General features: G+C 43.5%; 1 protein-coding gene across 1 annotated transcript in view; it reads right to left on the minus strand.

The window, feature by feature from the left end:
- Positions 1-10,209, minus strand: part of DOK6 (docking protein 6) — a 248,658-nt gene extending 238,449 nt beyond the window's left edge. Inside the window, exon 1 of the mRNA XM_028524496.2 lies at positions 9,869-10,209. Coding sequence (XP_028380297.1) covers positions 9,869-9,934 — 66 coding nt within the window. The 5' untranslated portion in view covers positions 9,935-10,209. The remainder of the gene's footprint in view (positions 1-9,868) is intronic.
- Between the last annotated feature and the right edge of the window lie 11,576 nt (positions 10,210-21,785).

Genomic DNA, 21,785 nt, shown 5'->3' on the forward strand with positions numbered 1-21,785 from the left:
TTACTGAATCAAAGCCTCAGTGCGGCATCCACATCCCACATGCGTCCTTTCCCACCCTGTGTCCACTCTCTAGTGGAAATGCCCTGCTCTGTGCTTTCATGAGCCCAAAACATATCTCTGTTTTATCATGAGCTTGCTAAGATTCCACAGAAATTAGTAGCTACTAGACCATCCCCACCGGTTCCATGTGATTCCTTAATGGAAGGATCCGTGTCTCCTCTGTCTGTCTCCAGCAGATGAATGACTATTTGATAGATCGATGACGGCATGGACTTAAACACAATTGGATCATGAATTGGAGGGGGTCACCCTGAGGCTATGACTGGCACATGGGATGGGAAGGCTGGCCTCCTTGCCCCAATTCGTGACACCTCTCTAGGGCCCTCCCAGTATCAGAGGTCCCTGAGGTCCCTGAGGGGCAGGCTGCAGCCATAGCTCCAGCCCGAGAGCTCTGGCATCTCCCTGTGCCAGTCCCTCGTACAGGTACCTGCCAAGGCAACCCCAGTAGGCCTCCCAGTGGGCATTTGTGCATGCCCCCTTGTGCGCATCTGCGGTCTCCTTTCCTTTCTTTTGAGCCTCTTCACCATTGCAAAGGGGAGAATTAGTTTAAGTTCAATGTGTTTAAGCAGTTCATCCAAGATCACGTGGGGTCACCTGGCAGAAACATTAACAATGAAGACGCCGGGAGGGCTAGAGGTCAACAGGTCGCTGTGGAATGAGTGAAAAACTGGAAACAGGCTCCCAGCACAGCTCCCCCTGGCTACGAACCTTGTCCCCACCCCTCCACCAGCATTCCAAGATCCCCCCCAACTCCCCCGTCGAATCAGAGGCATCCTCACGTACTTATGCTCAGAAAAGAACCAAAGTCGGTAAGAAACAGTTAAAAGGCACAACGCGATAAGAAATGGGACAGCCCCGGTGGAAAAATCAGGTGTATACATGAGAAACCTTGCTGTATTTGCGGCTGCACAGAGGGTGCACCCCGTGGGCTTCCGACATCCCCCTTGCTTCGGCGCACTTGACAGGATATAGAACGTCTGAGGTCAGAAAATACTTAGGAAAATATGCGACACAATCCCAAATGGGAAATTCTTGCCGTTCACCCCCTACTTGTGCTCTTGCTGGTGACGTCAGTGTCCTGTAAGTGACTATACATTTAAATAGTTCCCGAGAGGAAGCACGCCACCTTTCTTTCCAAACTAGTTATATACCCAGGTCTTTAAAAAGGAAGGAGGGTCTGTGTGTCGTCTTCTCCACTGTGTGCGCATAAGACACAGAGAAAAGCCTCCAAACCCCGCGCACCAAGCGTCACGGGATCCTACTCTGAGATCCGCAGCGGGACCCCTTGGGGCTAAGGCGGCTACACTACAGTGTCAAGTCCAGCACTGGGCCTGGATGGGTATGCCATTTAGCATTATCTGGGGTGATTTTTGGCTGCTATTTTGGTTTAACATATTTTATTACATTCTAGTTAACTTACAAAATGAGATGCAATTAAAAAAAATAAAATGTTGTTCACTTAAAAGTCACCTTTAACTTCCCCTGCCAGTTCTACTGCAATGGGCTAGACAGGGGTTCTTGCGAAATATCTTTGAGAAAGCTTCCCTGAAGTCAAAACTATTATTTTTTGCCACTAAAGTAAATAATAATTTTAAAAAACATTTCACTGGATCTCAAAAAGAAAAATTCAGGAAGGAACATGGAAGCCTGCTTTTTAAGAGAGTATTATTATTATTACCTGTCCTCCAAGAAATAGTAGTGGCCAGTGAGCATTAACAAATACAGAGCTAGTAGGTCCCCTAGGAAAGTGGGATGAGTTCTACTTCATTTTTCAAGTAAATTCAGATTGTATGAACATGGACAAAGTAGATTCAAACCCATTCGAACACACACACACACAGTCAAGGTCTTTGACTAAAACGACTCGAGTAGAAGGCAGAGTCCGTGATTTCACTGACAGCGCTCTTTCTGCAAGCTGCCGCTTCCATGACTTGGCAATAATCAAAACCATTAAAGCAAGTAAATAACTGCTTTCCGAGGTCCAGCAGACATCCCCACAGCCTCAGAGCCTTGATTTAATAACCTTTATTTGGCCGGAAAGTATCAGGCACGCTCACTTTATCTTTAATCGGGGAGCTACTCTTTGGCTTAATTCATCTGCTATCTTTCACGCACTGCACAAATAAGTGTTTTCTAATGAACATGTGAAAATTGTATTAATAGATGCTTTAAATAACATTTTATTTTCTTCCATTAATAATTTGCATTTTCCTCTTTTTGAGGGAGAGTTTAAACATATAAACTCTGAACTCTAATGTCTAGGTATCAGCACCAACAAATGTATTCCTGTGGCCTGTAGTGACTATTTAATTAACTAAACTGTCAACAGGATTAATTTTACATATTGAAATCTAGTTTAAATACAGAAATGTGCATACCTATTAAACAATCACCTGAAAGTCATTTTCACTCTTCAGTTTATCAATAGATTTGGGGTCTTTTAAACCACTTCAGAATTTCAACACTGAACTGGTTTAGTGTAGTAATTTTTTGAGAAAAGTTTCACTGAATTTATCCTTATTATGGAATATTTATGTGTTTAATTGTAATATATTTACAGATTCCTTTTTGTTTCCTTTTCTTTGGTTATTATAATTTATATGTACATTAATAGATTCCTATGATTTAATGGCTGTGGCTTTGAAGAAACAATGCTTAAATGCAGTCGCTATTTTTAATACACGCAGTAAAACAAAACAAATGAAGACTATCCATGGTCCCTTTGTCCTGCCCAGGAAATTATTCTATTTACCTGTCCAGGTCACTCTAGTTACCTGCCCAGTACCTCTCCCACACCCACCTCACGAGCTCCGCCTCCTCCCCAGAACTAACTCAAAGGCCTCCATGTTTGGGGAGCCTTCTTGGTTCTCAGTTTAAGCGTCACCTTCTACTCATCTCACCATCTTCCCTTGTAAAAGGCACGTGGAAAGCCTGTCCGTTTGCTTTGTTGATCCCTTACATTACATGCTCCTAGAGCTTAAAAGTCACGTTCTCTGCCTTGACATGTCCCGGCCACCTACACGGTGCCTGTGCACAGGAGGGTCCCCCAGGTGGTGAACGTCTGATGAGCGAATCACTGTTAGATACCAACTGGGAAAAGAACGACCGCTTTTGTATAAACCAGCAGTGATCAATGAGATAATCTCACTTAAAACAAAAGAAATGATTCAGACAACAACAAAAAACCATGAAGTACGTAAGAATACATAAACAAACTTTTGGAGGCACAAATTGGAAAACATGAATAAGTAGGATTCGGTTACCAAGCTCACGGATAAGCACATTTAACAAATGGACATGGAAAACTGCTATTCCATATGGACACGAAGAGATTCCAAACTGAAATCTAAAAATAAGAATTAATTATAGGTAGATTAAAAATTTAAGTGTATACAGACTTGCATGAAAACAACAGAATCAAATAGAAAATAGCAATTTTACGTTACAGTGAAGAATGACTTTTTAAATAAGACCAAAAGTATAAGCCACAAAGAAAATAAGTGGATTTCACTAAAACTTAAACTATCAGCAAGACCCAGGAGGCCATAAGGAAATTAAAGACAAGCCACAGCACAGGTGTAGGTCGCTGTGTAGTTTGTAACGGCAAGAGCACAGTGCTCAAAAAGGAGGCACACCTCTCGCACATTCACGTCACACAGAAAGATGGGCTGCGAAACTGAAGAGATAACTCACAAACCTGGGAAATCAATGTGTCGATAAACATATGGACACATGTTCATACTGCAGGGAAGCACAACTTTGAAACACGCATTTATCCACGGTAGGAAAATGCCTCACCCCACCAGGCGCTGGGGAGCAAGCGGAGTGAGGGGGCCCCGTGGGGAAGCACAGAAGTGAGTGAGCATGGACCTGCCCGTGCCCAGCAAATCCATCACTGAGCACAGACCCCGAAGGACCTCTTGCACATTCGCACCAGGAAATACACACTGTGGAGTATGTATACAAAGAAAAAGCGCACAGAAATCAAATGAATGAACTAGAACTTGATCTATCAAAATGACTAAATCTCAAACACATAACCAAATGTGTGTCGGGAAGTCATACTATATGATTCCGATTATATAAAGTCGAAACTATATGAAACAAGAGCATATATGAAATAAATATAAAAATGTAATAAATATAGAAAAACTGTATGCATAGATTTACAAGTACAAGTTTACTTCTGAAGTTACTGTATTGGGATGTATAAGGGCCTCAGGTTTATCCATTTTATAATATACTTTTAAATCTAAAGCAAATGTAGCAAAATATTATTTTAATGAAGTTTTATATTCCCTGTATGCCTGAAATATTTTATAATTTAAAGAAATACAGCAACGTCAATTACAGCTTAGGATATGATAAAGGAAGTTCTCTCATATCATTGCTTCTGGGCTTATCCATGAGAACAATTACTTGTGAGAAATCTGAAAACTTCTAGTAAAGTTAAAACGTACATGTTTTAAAAACCAACAACTCTACTTTTATCCACATCACATACCCTGGATACATGTGATCAAAGAGAATCATGTACATGTATTTGTTGAAACACAAACAGAAAAACCTTATAGATGTCCATCAACAGAGGAAGTATGGGTTTTTTCATGCCACACAAGGCAATGCAACCATGGGCATGGGCAAACTGGGTCTGTACGGGAACAGAGAAACACTGAATACAACTGTGGAGTGTGCTAAATGGCAAGGGATTCAAATGGGTCTTCAACTCGGCATTTTTCTATCTTAAAAATTTAAATCAGAAAAAGGCACGGTGATAACACTGGTAAAATATGGGTAGTTTGTAATATGAGCCTGTGTCATTTCCAGTGTGCTTGGGATATCACATAATTTTTAGATCGCTAAATGAAACAATGGTAGGTATTGTGGATAGCTCTGAATTACAAGTTTAAGTTTAATTATTACTCTAGGTAATGAGAAACCATGGGAAAACTTAAGAGGGGGAATTATATGTTCCAAACTGAAATTTAGGAAAATTACTCTGGCAGGACTACAAAGGTAATCGAGCAGGCAGGCAGTAAAAAAAGACCATTGGGAAGTCCCATCAGCAGCTGAACCTAAAGTTATAGAAGAGAAATTTCAACTGGAGAGAGGCCACGGATGACACTCCCAGGTGGCACCAATGAGATGTGGCATTTGGTTGCGTGTCGTGACTCAGAGAAAGGAAAGATCCAGTATGGTCTCTGAGATCTGATAACTGAATCCTGTTTAGAAGAGGAGCAATGCTGATAGAAGCATCTACCTACACATGTTCGTCTGTGGCAGAGTGGCTAGTTTGGGAAGAAGAGTGTGTTCTATTTGGACTCATTCATTGGTCTGAAGTGCACTACAGGTACCAAGCAGGAGGAGTTTCTCGGAAATTTGGGCATGCACATATGGGAGACTGGAAGTGAGAAGAAAGTTTAAAATAGCTACTTTAGAGAAGTCTTTGGAGATGTGGGGATAAAGCTGTAGCGCTCAGGACTAAATAAGAATCGCAAGGGAGAGAGGACAGGAAGTGAAAAAGAGATTGGGAGAACCGTGGCAATGGTGGGGATGGGGAGAGTGGGAAGAGGAGGGGAGTCAGTGAAAGGCAGGGTGAGAAAGGGGGCGAGGCACAGTGCAGGGGGCCTTGCCCCCCCAGCACATGTAACAGAGGCATTAGAAGCACAGGAAGTTTATTTAAGGCTGGAAATTGGCGAGAATCCGGCAGAAGTTATGCCTGCTTGAGGGTGGTTGGTAGGATAATGATATGGGTGTAATAATTTATAGTTTTAATTTGAACACTTCACCTAAAATGTCACATGGTATGCTTGAGGGTGAAATTGCGATGTTACAGAATTGCATGCCTATGATTTTGTAATAAAAGATATTGCAATAAAAAAGGGCCATATTTGTGCCAGGCCCTGCACAATGCAAGGTCCAGAAGTGGAGTGTTTTCTAGGTCATATTACCTGTGCTTCTGGTATCTCTCGCAAATTAAGGTGACTTTTTAAAGATTGACAGCAAAGAGCGAGTCTGGCACAGACAAGGAGGTCCCGGGGCCCAGGTGAGGAAGCACAGCAACCTGGCACCTCCCTGGAGGGGCTGCCTGTGCGTGACACCCTGGCAACCTCCCCTCTGGTTCCCGCGGCCTCACGCCCATCCAGCTGGGCACGTCATTTGCCCATCAAATACCTCTAAAACCCCTTTGCTCAAGCAACTGCTCTGGATTAGAATCTGACTGCACCTTTGCCCCTTGACTGTATCAAATGCAAAACCCGACAAAGTAGTTTGCCCAAAGCAAAGAAGTGGTGTCCCAAAGAGGTGACATCAAGTATAAAATACTCCCAAACTACTGATGTCCCTTCATTGTGGCAAGTCGCGTCAGTGTCTGCTGTTTAGAAATACCAGTATCAGTAGGTCAAAGGGCGGGGTCTACCATGAGCCAGGTGTGTTGCATCCCAGGAGAGGCAACAGGAGGTTTGCAGCTGTCCGCATGGAAAATAATACACTAATTAATAAACAATTATGCAAGAATAAACTCTGTGTTCCCATACTCACAACTGTAAGCCTACTTTAGCCCCACCCTGTACTCATGGAAAGAGGAGTATGTTATAAGGAAAGAATGAATACAGAATTTACAGAAATGATTGTAAGAGTTATGTCATTCTACAATGCTTTTCATGATTTGATACCTTTAAACATTTAACGATTCAATCAACATTTCTAAAGGACAAGAATAAAATTCGGGAACATTTTTTTTTCCTCAACGTTATTTTCTTAAAGGACAAAAAGCTGATTAACCAGTTAAGACAAATTTCAAAGCAAACATTCAAAACAAGGTTTAACACTTCTACTTTGCCGGGATTGCCAGCTGAGAGGCCGCGCTCAGCAGTTAGCACTAGAATATCGGGGAAGACACTTCACCCCGGAGGCTCCTGGGTAAGGGTCGGCTGTGGCCTCATTCCGGACAACACTCAGCACTGACTTGTGAGGAGTGAAGGTACATGACAACATTTCCTCTCCAACTGTTTTCACGTCCTAACGGTCTCGGGTTCGACTGGCCTCCTACTTGGGTCCTTTTCAGTCCCATTAAACTGGGTATCTGAAAGCACACGCCCTTAAGGAATCACATGCCTGTACCTATTTCATTAGTATTTAATTTTGAAGTTCCGTTTTGAACATGAACCATAGAAGAATCATGGTGTATCGTTTGAGTTAAAAATAGTTTATTTGGGGAAGTCCACAGTTCTGAGTCCATAAAATTAGTAATATGTATTTCTTATGAAAATGAAATGTTTATATAATTCCTATTTCTATGATTTCGGATATGGCTGTACCTTCTCATTTTTAAGGCAACAATATTTGCTTAGAGTTTTCTTATCACGTGGGACCCACTTATCAAGCTTCACAGAAACATGTGTTTGAAGTCCTGTCATTCCGATTCACCCTTGTGGACGCTCGAATATTCTGAACAGAATCATCTCTAAAGTTTTTTTTTAATAAATACTATTCTCCAAAAGAGTCAAGGTTAGTCGAGTTTAATATTTGAAGATTAAAACAACAACAAAACAACAAACTGTTTCAATACCAACCTCGGTGAAGTTCACATTTCTCAAGTACGAATGGAACACCAAAGTAATTCCTCTGTGCACAAAAACGCTTTTATTGTTTTCCAGGAGGCTGCACATCACAAAGGCATGACTCTCAACCGCGTGCCTGGAAGAGCAGCTTTGAAAAGGGAAACCCCACACATCCCCACACATCTTGAGGGGGAATGGAACTCGGAAAGGGCGTTTCAGAGGCTGCTAATGCCATGGTTACCCAGGAAGCGTTCGGGGTTCTTCCCCTGGATCCTATCTTTTAATTAGGTTGCACATTTGCTTTTCTCGTATGTAATCCAGGAACGCTCAGCCCCTGTACAGACCCCCAGGCCAGGTGCGCGGGGAGGAGAGTTCTCCGCGCTGTTGCATGCCTCGGTCTCATTCTCACATGCACGGTGACTCCGCGGGAGCGCACACACACGTCCCCAGGGGACTTAAATCATCCAGGACCTTATGACATTTGAGGCGTCAGACACCACTGAGATTCCAAGAAGACGGGAGAGCAAGAATGATGAATAAGCACCACGTGGGAGAAGGAAGGGCTTCAAAGGTCAAGTTCTTGAAACGGCTCTCGCCTCCGGTTCTAGCTCCGCACCCCCTTCCTCGGATGTTGGCTGTGTGCGGGGGATAGATCTGAGCAGCCGTCGGCCTCCCGCCTGGACCACTGCAGCTTCTCGCGTGGCTTCTGTCTTATCTCCGGGGAAGAGAAGGAGGCGCACTCTTCCACCCGAGAGCAGCTCCTGAACCCCCGCTGAGGGTCTGCCCCTCCCCCCCACCCCCGCGCCAGGCTGAGGGGAGGGGCTTCGTACACCCCCCTCTTCTCCAGGTCTGCCAAAGTTCCGTAATGGGTCTCTTGGGTCCCTGGGGGGCAATCTGCATCTCGAACGTGAAACCCAGAAGGGGCAGCACAAAAAGGGAGTCGGCTTCCCCCTGCCTCCAACACGCGAGCCCACCACCCACCCACTCCCCACGAAGCGACTCCTTTGGGGTGTCTGGGGTTCCTTCCTCTTTTAGGGACTTTGCCCCACCTTAGTTCAATTCTCTAAAGCTATATTCATCTCTCTCATTTTTTAATTTGTGATCAAATGAATGAGGCTCTCCCTCCTTTTCCCTTTCCCCGATTGTAGTATTCCTCCGTTCAGATGGGAAGGTAAGGAATGTTCTCGTCCAAGCCCGCGTTGCCCCCAAATTCCGGAGCTTTCGGAACAGGAACTTTGAGAACAGGGAGGGAGACCGATATCCCAGGAATCAAAAAAAAAAACGGGCACTCTTCTCCCACAGCTGGCGTTTATCTTCCTGCCCCGGACCAGCCAGCCCGGGCAGGGATCCAGTGCCCACCTCTACCCTGTGGTTCCCCGGAACCTCGTGCCAGTGGCTGCCACCCCTTCCCACGTCCCCCAAGACTGGGCAGCTCTCAGCTGAGGTGCTGCCCCTCCTCTGCTGCCCCCTCCTGTCCACACCCCAGGTCCTCCACGACCACGCACGAGTCCTTCTTACCTCCTCGTCTAGTCGCTAGAGAAGTTCCAACCCCCTGGGGTTTACATTGTTTCTGCCCTTGGCAGGCAGAGAGCATCTTTCAAAAAAAAAAAACAAAACAAAACTATGCAAAGGTCTCCGTGAACTTTGTGGTCGTGAAGGCTCCAGTGCCAGCGGCTGCGAGCACACACCTGCCCGCGCCCGGGCGCAGGTGCACCTGTCCGGGCGCACACATGGCCAGGGAGCCAGTCCACGGAAACCCACTCAGGATGCACTCAGGTCGCTGGCAGTCGGCGGCAGGGGCGCGCGGTGCTGCCTGGGCATCGAGAGAATTTCGAAATGGGCTTGGCAAGCGGGAACCAGAAAATGGTGACCCTAAACACGCGCACCAGCGGGTCGGTCTAGCCCCCGCATACTTTTGAGAACAGACCACGGTGGGTCACACTGTGTATGAACCGTCCTTAGGGCACATTCCTCGCGGATCTGACAGCCCCTTTCGTCTACCTGACTTCTCAGGCTGGGTCCAAAGCAGCCTGGCGCACAGGGAGATGGGGACCGGAACGCTCCCGGCGCCCTCAGCCCGGCACGCAGAGCCCCCGAGGCAGGTGCGGCCCGGGACGCCCAGCAACAAGCAAGCCGTCTGCGGGCGCTGCCCGAGTCCCCGCGCCAGTCCCTGCTCCCCGCCCCCCGCTCCGCCGGCCCGAGCCGGGAGGGCGCAGGGGAAGGAGAAAGCCGAGCGAGCCACTCACCCCCAGCTTCCTGCTGCGGATTTTCACGTAGCCCTGCTTGACGATGTCGTTAAAGTTGGAGGCCATGCCAGCGCGCTCGGCTTCCCAGAGTCCAGAGCCGCCGTCCGCCGCCGGGTCCGCGCCGGTCCCGCATCCAGCCAGCAGCCGCCAGGAGCGCGCCGCCGCCTGGCGCCCCCGAGCTCCCGCCGGCGGGGACCGGGGGTGGGTGGCAGGGCGGCCGCGGACAGGGACACGGCCTGGCGCGGCGAGCTGCGCCCGCCCTCCGCGTGCAGGTCCCCACCTTCGCCCCCGCCACCCCTGCAGCTCCCGCGAGCTGGCCCCTCACTCGGCGGCGCACGGCCGGCTGCAGCGCACCATCTCGGATCCCGGGAGCCGAGGGGGAGGGAAGGGGCGGGGGGCGGGCCGATTTGCCGGTGCGGCTCCCTCCTCCCGCCCCCCACGGCCGGCGGGGCGGCTGGGCTGGGAGACGCTCGCCAGACGCGCTTCATCACCGCCTCCCTTCCCAGTGCCCCTCCGCTCCCACCCGGCTCCTCGGCCCGCAGCGCTCCCAGCACCGCTCCCAGTGCCGGATTCCTGAGGACCGGCTCCTCATTCTGGGGCTCTTGATCTCCACTCCTAAGTGCATCCCGGGGAAAAGGGCAGGCGGCTGGGATGCTTCAAAGGAAAGAGGCAACCGGGAGCGAGACAACTGTGTATTGCAAGGGCCGTGTTTACAGTGCATCTTTATTCCTGGGCACGGGCTCGCCCTCCAGGTCTTTGCCCCGTTAGGAAGTGTGGATCGACGCCAAGCCCTTCCCGGTGCACACAAAGAGACCAATCGTGCGCATGTGTCTAATCCCGGTGCTGCTGGAGACGCTGGGCGAGGCAGCCTGTCGCCTGCATCCTTCCCAGCAAGCAGCCAGGGCCAGCGTGAATGGATTAATGCACGCGTTTCGGTTAACTACGACCGCAAGTGGCTCCTGCCTTTCCATTTTCTAGGGAAAAAAATGGGCACCGGAGCTGTTACCCGTGGGTGCAAATGATTCACGGAAATGATCAACTTGTAAAAACAAAAGGACGAAGAACTTTCTCCTCTTAATGTGGGAACGCATGGCATTTTAAAATAGGCTATTCTCTGTAATAAAGAAATTGTCATCTGAAATACCATTTTTTAAAGATTCAAGGAAAAAAATAGGAAGTATTGCATTTTGGTTGCAGGCAATGTATGGACTTTTGCTATAGGAATGTAAAATATAAGAATTATTGCTAAGTAACAATAGGCATCTTTAGTATCTTAGGATGTTTAATTAAGAAAAATATGTACAAAGATTAAAAATTTTATGACTCCTTTGTTTATAAAATCTATGCTTAATAAAAGGTCAAAAGATTGTGTTTATTTCTGTTCATTTATAGGGAGCAATATTTTTCCATGTTTTCAGTTAAAATTTCTTTGCCTTATTGGGAACATAATAATATTAAGTGAGAAAGGAAATTAGTTAATTGAGGAGAAAAAAAAACAATACGAAAACTCAAATAACACGGTAGCATGCCCATGAACCCAACCACAGAGACTTTTGTCCCATCATTGTGTCTCCATCTAAATCTCCATAGGAACTGAAACTTGCCCTACCACCCTAGTAGTCCTGTTCATTCTTTATGCAGCAAACAATTGTTTGGTCTATCAAGCATGCAGAGCCCTGGAGGCTGGGGCAGAAACCTGGAATCACATGGCAAGATCCCTTAGGCTGACCTTCCCAGAAAACTTGCATACACACCCCTTAACTTAATGTGATTCCGTCTGCCAGACCCCCGGGGTATGTTGACTATTCCGTTCATTCGTTGCTATTACATATACTACATGGCTGTTATTTCTTTTCCTTACACAAAGGCTGTGAGGTTTGCAGATAGGTACTCTAAATACATTATTTCATTCCATCTTCCTTTGCAACCCCACGTGTTAACCAAAAATTACTTGCCGTTTAATAGATGTGGAAACAAGCTCAGAGACCTTCAATAGTAGAGCCATGATTTCAAGACTGGTTTTGAGTCTACAGTAATTCTACCACCACCATTATTTATGTAACAATCCGTTTCCACAGGTCAATTGTAAAATATTTGAGGTGAGGGATTAATTTCATTGCAACAACAATGTTCGTGCTTACCAAAGGGAGGTGTGGTTTGCCAGTCTGGTTGTTAGTAATACATAATGGTTACACCTTTGCGCATGTGCTTACTTGGGTCTCTTAACACCCTAGGATGATTTAAATGTTCTCCTACAGTCACATATGATGCTGAAGTTTCTGATGTAGCAATTTGTGTGTGTGTGTTTATAGTAAGTACCCTTTCCCTCTTAGACTGTTGGTTTGTTGGTTTGTTTGCTGCCTCAAAACACTAGGCATTTGTCATATAAGTTTACCCGGTTCTGGATTTGGTTGACTGTATCTTCATTACACCATTTACTGTGTCACCTAAGCCTCCAACTTTTGCTAGCTAGAAATGTGACTTAGAAATGTGAGCACATACTTTTTTCAAGACATTCATAAAAAAAACCATTTGACAAAATTGAGGTCCCATTTATGACAAACACTCTGAGAAAAGTGGCAGGGGAGAGAATGCGGCTCAGTACAATAAAGGCCATATACGACGAAGCCACAGCTAACATTGTATTCCGCAATGAAAAGCTAAGAGCATTTTCCTTAAGATCAGGAACAAGATAAGAATGTCTCCTTTCACTGATGTTATTCAATGTAGTACTGGAAGTCCTAGCAATAGTCATCAGTCAAGAAAAAAAAAAATAAAAGGCATCCAGTTGGAAAAGAAAAAATAAAACTGTTATTATTTACAGATGACATGATGCTCTGTTTAGAGAACCCTGAAGAGTTCACCAAAAACTATTAAACCCGGTTAATTAATTCAGCAAAGTAACAGGATACAAAGCTAATATTCAGAAATTGGTTGCATTTTTACACAACAATAACAAACTATCAGAAAATTTAAGAAAACTATCCCATTTACAATTATATCAAAAAATAAAATACCTAGGAATACATTTAACCAAGGAAGCACAATACTCAGAAAATTATAAAACATTGAAGAAAAAGATTGAAGAAGATACAAATAAATGGAAGCATATACCATGCTCATGGACAGGAAGAATTAACTTTGTTAAAATATCCATACTACCTTAAACAATCTATACATGCAATGCATTCTCTATTGAAATACCAATGGAGTTTTGCACAATACCTCACAGTAATCATTTTCGGTGTTTGAATTGCCCTGTCATTAACTAGAAGGATCAGCTTAGTGGATGCTTATTATTTGTTTGTTTTTATCAGGCACCCCTGGACCTTTGTAGTTTTGCTGTGACCAGTCACAAGATACCCCAGGCTCACCTTATACACTTCGAACTTCAGACCTGGAATACATTACTTTTCCCAGGAACCTTTGTTTTAATGGGAATTGAAAGTCAGTTCTCATGATCTGGTTACTACGGTGATTTTTTGTTTGTTTTTAGTTTTGTTTTCTTTTGTTGAGCTAGTGATTCAAATCTTTTCAGTTGCAGAGAAATGAAATGCTCTTATTTTAGACATACATTTTAAAGAGAAAAATTATCAGTTTTTGTGGAAAGTTCCAACCCCAATTGATATCGACAGATCTCATTTAAGCATTGCTTATTTTCTTTTGAGATTTTCATTATGTAAAAAATGTATGAGTTTCCAAAATCAAATCTTCCAAACAAAGCATATTGAGAGATACAGCTCCATTTTCTGTTCCTTTGTCTCTGTTTTCTGCCTTTCTTTTTAGGAAAATATTTTTATAAGTTTTGGGTTTATCCTTTTCCGGACAGACCATTTCACACACACACATGAGGTCTGTTAAAATAGTGAGAATGGTTGCATGACGTCAATGTAACCTGGCAGCCAAGGGGAGAGGACTGGAATGCACACGCGTGAACAGTGATGGCTTCACCGTACTAGTCACTGGGGGCGGTAGGTGCCATTGAGTGAGCATGTGTACTGGTGCGGCAGTTGCATTCAAAATGACTGAGTCAGCAGAGCCATAAGTCTGCATCAGATTTTGTGTTAAGCATGAGCATTCCTCCATGGGAACTATTTGAATGATGCAGAAGGCTTTTGGTGATGATGCAACGAGTACAGTGCAAATAAAAGTGAGGCACAAACACTTCAACGGTGGCTGAGAACCTGTTGAAAGTGATCCACGTTCTGGGAGGCCTGCAACACGCAGGACACCTGAGAGTGTTGGACGGGTACAGGGTACAATCAACAAAGATTCGTGACACTGGTGACTTGGCCCTGTTACAGCTCAGACTTGATGCCCTGTGACTTCTGGCTCTTCCCATAACTAAAATCACGTTTGAAAAGTTTCAGGAAAATATGACCAGGTAGCTGATGACAATGCCAACAAAGGATTTTACAGAGTGTGTTGAACAGTGGAAGAGACGCTGGGAGGTCCCAACGTGCCTACTTTGAAGGGGACTGAGGCATCACTGTCTTATGTACAGTGTTTCTTGTACCTTGTCCTTCAGTAAATGTCTCCATTTTTCATAGTATACGGCTGGGCTGGATACTTTCTGGACAGACTATATATATATCTGAATACACAAGGTGTATTATTAGTTGCAAGGTGTATTACTAATTGCAAGGTATATTACTATTAATAGAGAAAGTATTACTAATTGCAGCCAAAATAGTTTTTCTAGTTGATTCACAGTTACTGTGTTTAATATTGTATTAAGTATTTTACATCGTATTTTAATGTAAAATACTTAAGTATTTTAATATGGTGTACACAGTATTTAACGACATTAGTATAATAAATAAAACATTGGATATTGCACTGTGCAGCTACCTTATACTTAAAATGACAATGCATCTAGCAGAGAAGCAACTTGAAAGTGAGTCAAGACTACGGGGTTTGAAATCACATGCTGTAATGTAAGGCTGTGTTTCTGGAATCTATAAACTCTGTGAACTGGGGAAGATTGGACAACTATTTATTTTATTTTTTTAATTTTATTAATTTATTTTTAGAGAGGGGAAGGGAGGGAGAAAGAGAGGGAGAGAAACACCAATGTGTGCTTGCCTCTCAAGTGGCCCCCCCACTGGGGACCTGGCCCGCAACCCAGGCATGTGCCCTGACTGGGAACTGAACTGGTGACCCTTTGATTCACAGTCCACGCTCACTCCATTGAGCTATTCCAGCCAGGGCATAATTTATAATTTTTGATATTAAATTTATTTGGTAAAACTAAAATGGGTGTCCAATACAAACAAAAGGTTTCAGATGGTGGGTATGATCGTCAAATGACTGTGGAATGAAAGCAGTATAACCTTAAAGCAGATTACAAATGTACATTTCATTTTCTACAACTTTAATGATTACAAACCTTTTAAAATATTTAGAGCATAGAAAAGAAGAACGTTTACTTCACCAAGGACTGCGTTTAACTCTCTAACAGCAGGCCTGTACAAACTGTACAGATATCTTATTCTCGCTGAGGAAAGCACCCAACATACCCAGTGTGGGCCCCTGGACCTAGCTTGCTCTCTAAATAAATAGAAATCGTTAATAAATTAAAGTATGTAAAAGCAACTTGTGGAGGGCATTTACAGTACATTTTAAAAAAGATTTTATTTATTTATTTTTAGAAAAGGAAGGGAGGGAGAAAGAGAAAGAGAGAGAGAGAAACATCAATGTGCGGTTGCTGGGGGGTCATGGCCTGCAACCCAGGCATGTGCCCTGACTGGGAATCGAACCTGCAACACTTTGGTTCGCAGCCCATGCTCAATCCACTGAGCTACGCCAGCCAGGGCTACAGTACATTTTAAAAATAAACAGAATATTGCTTCTAAATAAAGAGATCTATTGTCTAAAAATAGAGCTGAATAAATGAAGGTAAATTTCCTGAATGTAGGAAAAAGATGGATGCTCAGAGCCTCCGTCAGAAAAGAACAAAAGCCAGTATCACCAAAAGAGGAACAAGTCCGTGATGCGTTGCTACTTAAAGGGCACGCAGAGAGTGAATAGGAAAGTACAATGGTAGGGTTTTTCTGCTCTAAGTACATCCCAACAGACAGGAAGACTGGAGGACGGGCTGCCCGGCTTAATGAGCCGCAGGAGATTGTAGGGAGCACACCAGGGGCCCAGACAAAGCTCTGGGTCGGCGGTGACTCAGAGAGGCAATTTCTCACCCAGGTTTCCCAAACCCCCATGAGTCATCAGCAGCGCCTTCCTTCCTCAGTCCCTTCATTACCACAGTGAATTCATGGAACCGCGAGAATCAGAACGGGTGTCAGAGCTTATCTTGCTCCTAGTCCCTGAGTTTTAACTATCAGCAGCAGCGGGGTTTTATCGGAACAGAAATAAGTATCAGGGGCATGGCGTGCCATTTAATTTAGGCAACAGGAGGGAAAACAGGGTACTTGGGAAATGTCTGTGGAAATACCTGACTATTTAAAATACTCTGCATTTACACTGCAATGGCAGATCTATGGCAGATAATTAGGGAAGGAACAAATTCAAAGTTTTCTGCTCTCTTGATTCATTTCAGTGTTATTTAAATAGATCTACTTAAGATTAGTTTTAGGTCTTCATCATATCAGTTCTCCGAAAATGACAGGAGGTTAAAAATAGCCTATACAACAAAGGTAGGAGATTAAAATAAAAGGCAAGGAATGACCAAAAGGAGAATCGTTTTGAATGATAAAAAGAATTAATGATAAAAGTGATGGCTTTAAAACTAAAAGTTTGCCCTGGCTGGCATAGTTCAGTGGATTGAGCGCGGACTGTGAACCAAAGCGTCACAGGTTCAATTCCCAGTCAGGGCACATGCCTGGGTTGCAAGCCACGGCCGCAGCAACTGCACACTGATGTTTCTCTCTCTCTCTCTTTCTCCCTCCCTTCCCTCTCTAAAAATAAATAAATAAAATCTTTTAAAAAAACCCTAAAAATTTGAACTGTTTCACTAAATATATGTCATTTTATATCTTCTAAACCCACCATATATGCCATTGGGCATAATTCAAATATGATTATATTATAGGTAATGTTGCAGTTAATTCAAAAAATGTATAATAACATTATATGACATGAAACTATCAAATTTTAATACATCTGCAAATAGCTGGACAAAAATAAATAACATTTTATAAGAGCCAGTAACAAAAGTATACTAAATAAATTCAAACCTCATTTTTTTGGCAGCTACACTAATCAAAGACTATTTTTGTCAAAGAAGTAATTGAATTTCAAGAGATTCTTTAAAATATATAATGATGGGACACTATATAAAAGTATTATGGGGCATATATTCAAAGCTTTACTGAGATAGATATCTATGATAATAAATTATGTTGCTGTGAAAAATTAAAAATAATATGGTATGTAACATATGATGTTCTTTGTGCATCCAAAGCTCTTCTAAGCACTTTGCATACATTAACTCATGTAATCTTTGTAGATGTCCTAGAAGGTGTTACCGACACTCTGTCGGAGAACCTACAGCACGGAGGGGCTAAGGGGCTCCCGGTAAATACAGTCCCCAGGTACATTAGCTGCCTGGCTTCGGAGCCTGTCATTTTTAATGTTGTAATTTCTTTCTCAAAAATAGAAATAAAGAAACTGCCTATTTCACTAAAATACATTTTAAGTTAAGGAAAATGGGAAGACTATTATACCAAATTAAAGTACTTGTGAAAACATAAAGTAAATAGTAAACTTGATAAGTCCAGAAGTTTATTTTCTAAAAATGCTTAACCAACCTAATGAGATAAATTATAAATAAAATTGTAAATGAGGAGGAGCAAAATGCATAATAATTTTTAAAGGGAAAGAAAATAGGAATAGTTGAACAATTTAATGAATGGAAAACATTTCCTTAAAGAATATTCATTCACTCAAGATATTAATTAAGACAGCAATTACACCCTGGCTATGTAGGAATCAGTGCTGCAGCTAGGAACAGGACTAGCATGACCACCCTGAGAAATCACCTAACGCCAGTTAAGATGGCTACTATCAGAAAGGTAAGAAGCAAGGATTGGCGAGGACGTGGAGAAAAGAAACTGTTGTGCATGGCTGGTGGGGATGTAAAGTGGTGTAGCCACTGTGGGAAACAGTACGGAAGTGCCTGAAAAATGAAAAATGGAACTAACATATGATCCAGCAATTCCACTTCTGAGTATGTATTCAAAGAAAACGCAAATACTAACTCAAAAAGATGTCTGCACCCCCATGTTCATTACGGCATTATTTCCAATATCCAAGGTGTGGAAACAACTGAAGTGTCCACTGATGGGTAAATGAATAAAGACATCATGTATGTATCTACAACAGAATGCTCTGCACCAGATAAAGGAGGCATCTTGCCGTTTGCAACAACACAAATGGACCTCCAGGTCATTGTGCTAAGTAAAATAAGTCAGACAAAGACAAATACCAAAATGCTGCACAACCTCTCTTGTATGTAGAATCCAAAAACAACACAAATCAAGCTCATGGGTGTAGAAAATATGGGTGGAGATTCGTGGTTTCCAGAGGTGGCGGTGGGGGAATGGGAAAATTTCTTTGATTGCTTTTTTAAATGTTTAAGTCAATTGAATAAAAAAATAAAATTTAGAAAAAGGCAGGAGTGATTCCAGCCCTTATTTATTTATTTATTTATTTACATACAGACTGAAGGAATCGACCAACTACCATGGAGGGCGTTGAAAAAGTCACCATGGAAACACGTCCCTGCAGTTCGCTGATGAAACCAACAAATGTCCAAGACCAGGTATTGGTAAGTTTGTTGGTAAGTGCTTACAATATGAATAGATTATTCATATATGTTAGAAAAAAATGCATGTAAAGTATTCAAATGGATTTTGTATAGCTAACATAGTAAGAAAAAAATAGTAAGAAAAATAACACGAAAAGTAGTTAAAGGGAAGCTCATGGGGAAAGGGACATCTGGTCTCCAACCCTGGCCCTGCATCGCTAGCGCCTCTTTGGGGAGACTCCTCACTTTGTGGCTGGTTTGGCTAAAATGGGTGTTCCCAGCAGACACCCCCGACTGTGCAGTGAAAAGTCAGTGTTCCCCCAGCCACCTGCCAGTCTCCTGGACCATCAAGGGGACGACCACATGCTAAGTCTGGGTGAATGAAAGGTTCTCTCTGGGGACTGCACCTTGGTGGAAGAACAAGATGGCTGCTTTTGTGGCCCGTGATACACCTCATGACCTCATCACCAGGCTACTTTGGTTCCTGTCCTGCGAGGCTGGTTTCAGCCTTCTGAGCACCCTGTGTGCCCCAGAACTCACCCGCAAGCCCCCCTCAGCTTAGGTTAGTTGAGGTGCTTGCTGTTGCTCACAAATAAGAATACCAACTGATAAAATGTGAATATGATATTCCTAAATAAAGCAGTTAAACTCAAGTTATAAAATGAGACAGCAAACACATATTTTTTTAACCCAGGAAATTTAAAAATAGGTTCTTAGGAAATGCTTCCCAATCAGGCAAAAAAAGATTATGTACATAGACATTTCACTAGGTGATGAAAACCATTTTCATAAAATATGGTATCTACATACTTAATAAAATCTTTAATAATAGAAAGGTTCTTTTTTTACACAAAAGAACATTTGTAAATTGTTTTCACTTTTTATCTTTTTTTCATAATAAAAGCAAGCCATCCTTATTGCAGAAAATCCAGAAAACAAACAGGAAATTATCAGGTGAATAATGTACATAAACCTTTTTATGCATCGGAAACTGTTTACCATAATGTCAGCTTAACATTACACCAGCTCAAATGTACACCAGTCACAAAAGTTTTCCAGCATAAGTCTCTAAGACCCCAAACCAGGCAAACCCCAAGTCTTCTGGGTGGCACTTTTAATTTTAGCCGAAGTCCCACTACCATGGGACAGGCATTTGACTAATGTGATGACCCACTTCATTGTGTCCATTCTGCATAGTGCCCATACTAACCTTTTGAGGTGTTCCCTTTGTCTTGTGGGGCCACCCCATCTCTCCAGTCCATTTTTTCCTTTCAGTCATTCATGTATTCATTCAACAAGTGCTTATGGAGCCATTATAATAGAGCAGGCTGTTCTGGATGCTTGAGGAAAGAGTGAGGAATAAGACAGACAAAAATTTCTGCCTTCACAGAACTGAAATTTTAGTGAGGAAAAAAACATTTCAGATGGGTAGTGTTTGTTGCAGATTGTGAAAAGCCTAACCGTCACTTTAAACAGAAGGAAGCAAAGCCTTCAAAACGTTTCTTCCAATAGCTTCGGAGCGCGTGCTAGATAGTTCTTGCTGGAGACGTGAAGCAGGTTCCGTCACTATGTTGCAGGTGAGAAATTAGACTCGGAGAGATTAAGTAGTTTAGGGTGGAGTACGTGGGCTCTCCCCTAGGGCGAGATGATTCTTGGGGAGACATTAAAAGAGACATATTTTCTTGAGTTTTATTGATTTCGTGACAAGGAATTGAAACTTAAGAGGAGGGAGAGAAAGGTGTCTGAAATCTCTGTAATGCTGGTAGAAAGGAGAAAGTGCTGTGTGCCGAGGGATAAAGAAAATCAGTAGAAGGAAGTCTCAGCAGAGCCTGGGAGAAATGGTTGTGAAATGTATCCGCAGTCACATGCATGACTTTGGATGGCACGGCACGTGGGTCAGAGATAACATGAATTGGGGATTCAAGTCTAAGGAGAAAAGCACAGTCACACAGGTATCCCTGCATCCTGAGACCCACACCCTGGACCTGTAGAGATGCACTGTGTGTGAAGGGAGCGCATCTGGCAGGACGGGTGCCAGTGGTTAGTAAGTAAATGAGTCAGAGGAAGAAAAATGGCCTCTGACTACGCAGACGGTCACACAGCTAAGGACAGAAGCGTGGTGGGGTGGGTGGGAACGGAGAGGGAGGGGAGGGAACAAAGCGATGAGGGGTCGGAGAGAGTTGGAGGTGGACACAGAGGGAGAAAGAGAAAAGATTGGAGAGATTACAGGAGAGAGGAAAGGAGGAAGGGAGAGAGAGAGGAAGGGAAAGTGAGAGCAAAGGAGATGGGAAGGGAGAGAGAGAGGAAGAGGAAGAGGAAGAGGAAGGCATGGAAGAGGGAGAGAGCGGGTGGGGAGCAGGGCCAGACGGAGAGTGAGAGAGAAAAGACTAGATCATGATGTAAACAGATGATGCTTTTCCAGTAACAGACTGTGATTTGGAAGGCTATGTTTTAAAGGATGTGTCTGGATGAATTCCTCTACTAAAGTAAGAATTGTAATTATCCTCAGGGAAGTACTTAGAGTGGATGTTTGAAAACGGGCTTGGAGTTTCTCTGGTCTTAGAGGATAATACGGGGAGAGATAGGTGGGAGGTGCAAGAAGAGATATTTCTTTCTCCATTTACTAGTCGTTTACAGTCTGACCTATTCAGAAACAGCCCATAGTATCTCCCGAGACAGTCATTTCCTTCCACTGGAAGTTTCAAGAAACAGAATCTCCTGGATGTTGAAGGAGTGCACACAATTACCGGGAGGTTGTTTGAGGTGCTTCTAAACCCACTTACAGTCCATGGGTTTATGAAACATCTGACTAAAATCAAAGACATTTCACATGGGTTTCTTGAGTCCCTTGGATTATTTGATGTCTTCTTTCATCTTACTTGGCATGTGGTCCCTCTGAACAAAGGTCCCATCGGCTTTTTTGAGTTTTCTTCTCCATCTGTGCTCCTCATTTACCCTCTTCATTCTTAGAGCCCTATAGACGCCATCTTCAGCAACCAGAGAGATGCTGGTTCTCACTGCCTTCTAAAACCTCCTCAGAGATTGCCACTCTCTCTGGGGAGGCAGGGAAGCACTTGGATTTGCATTCAATAGGAGAGAGTCTTTAAAAAGAGCTATAAAAACCAGCTTGCTGTTACGAAAGGGGAACGAACAGTG

Source organism: Phyllostomus discolor, chromosome 9, assembly GCF_004126475.2.
Source record: "Phyllostomus discolor isolate MPI-MPIP mPhyDis1 chromosome 9, mPhyDis1.pri.v3, whole genome shotgun sequence".
NCBI lineage: Eukaryota > Metazoa > Chordata > Mammalia > Chiroptera > Phyllostomidae > Phyllostomus > Phyllostomus discolor.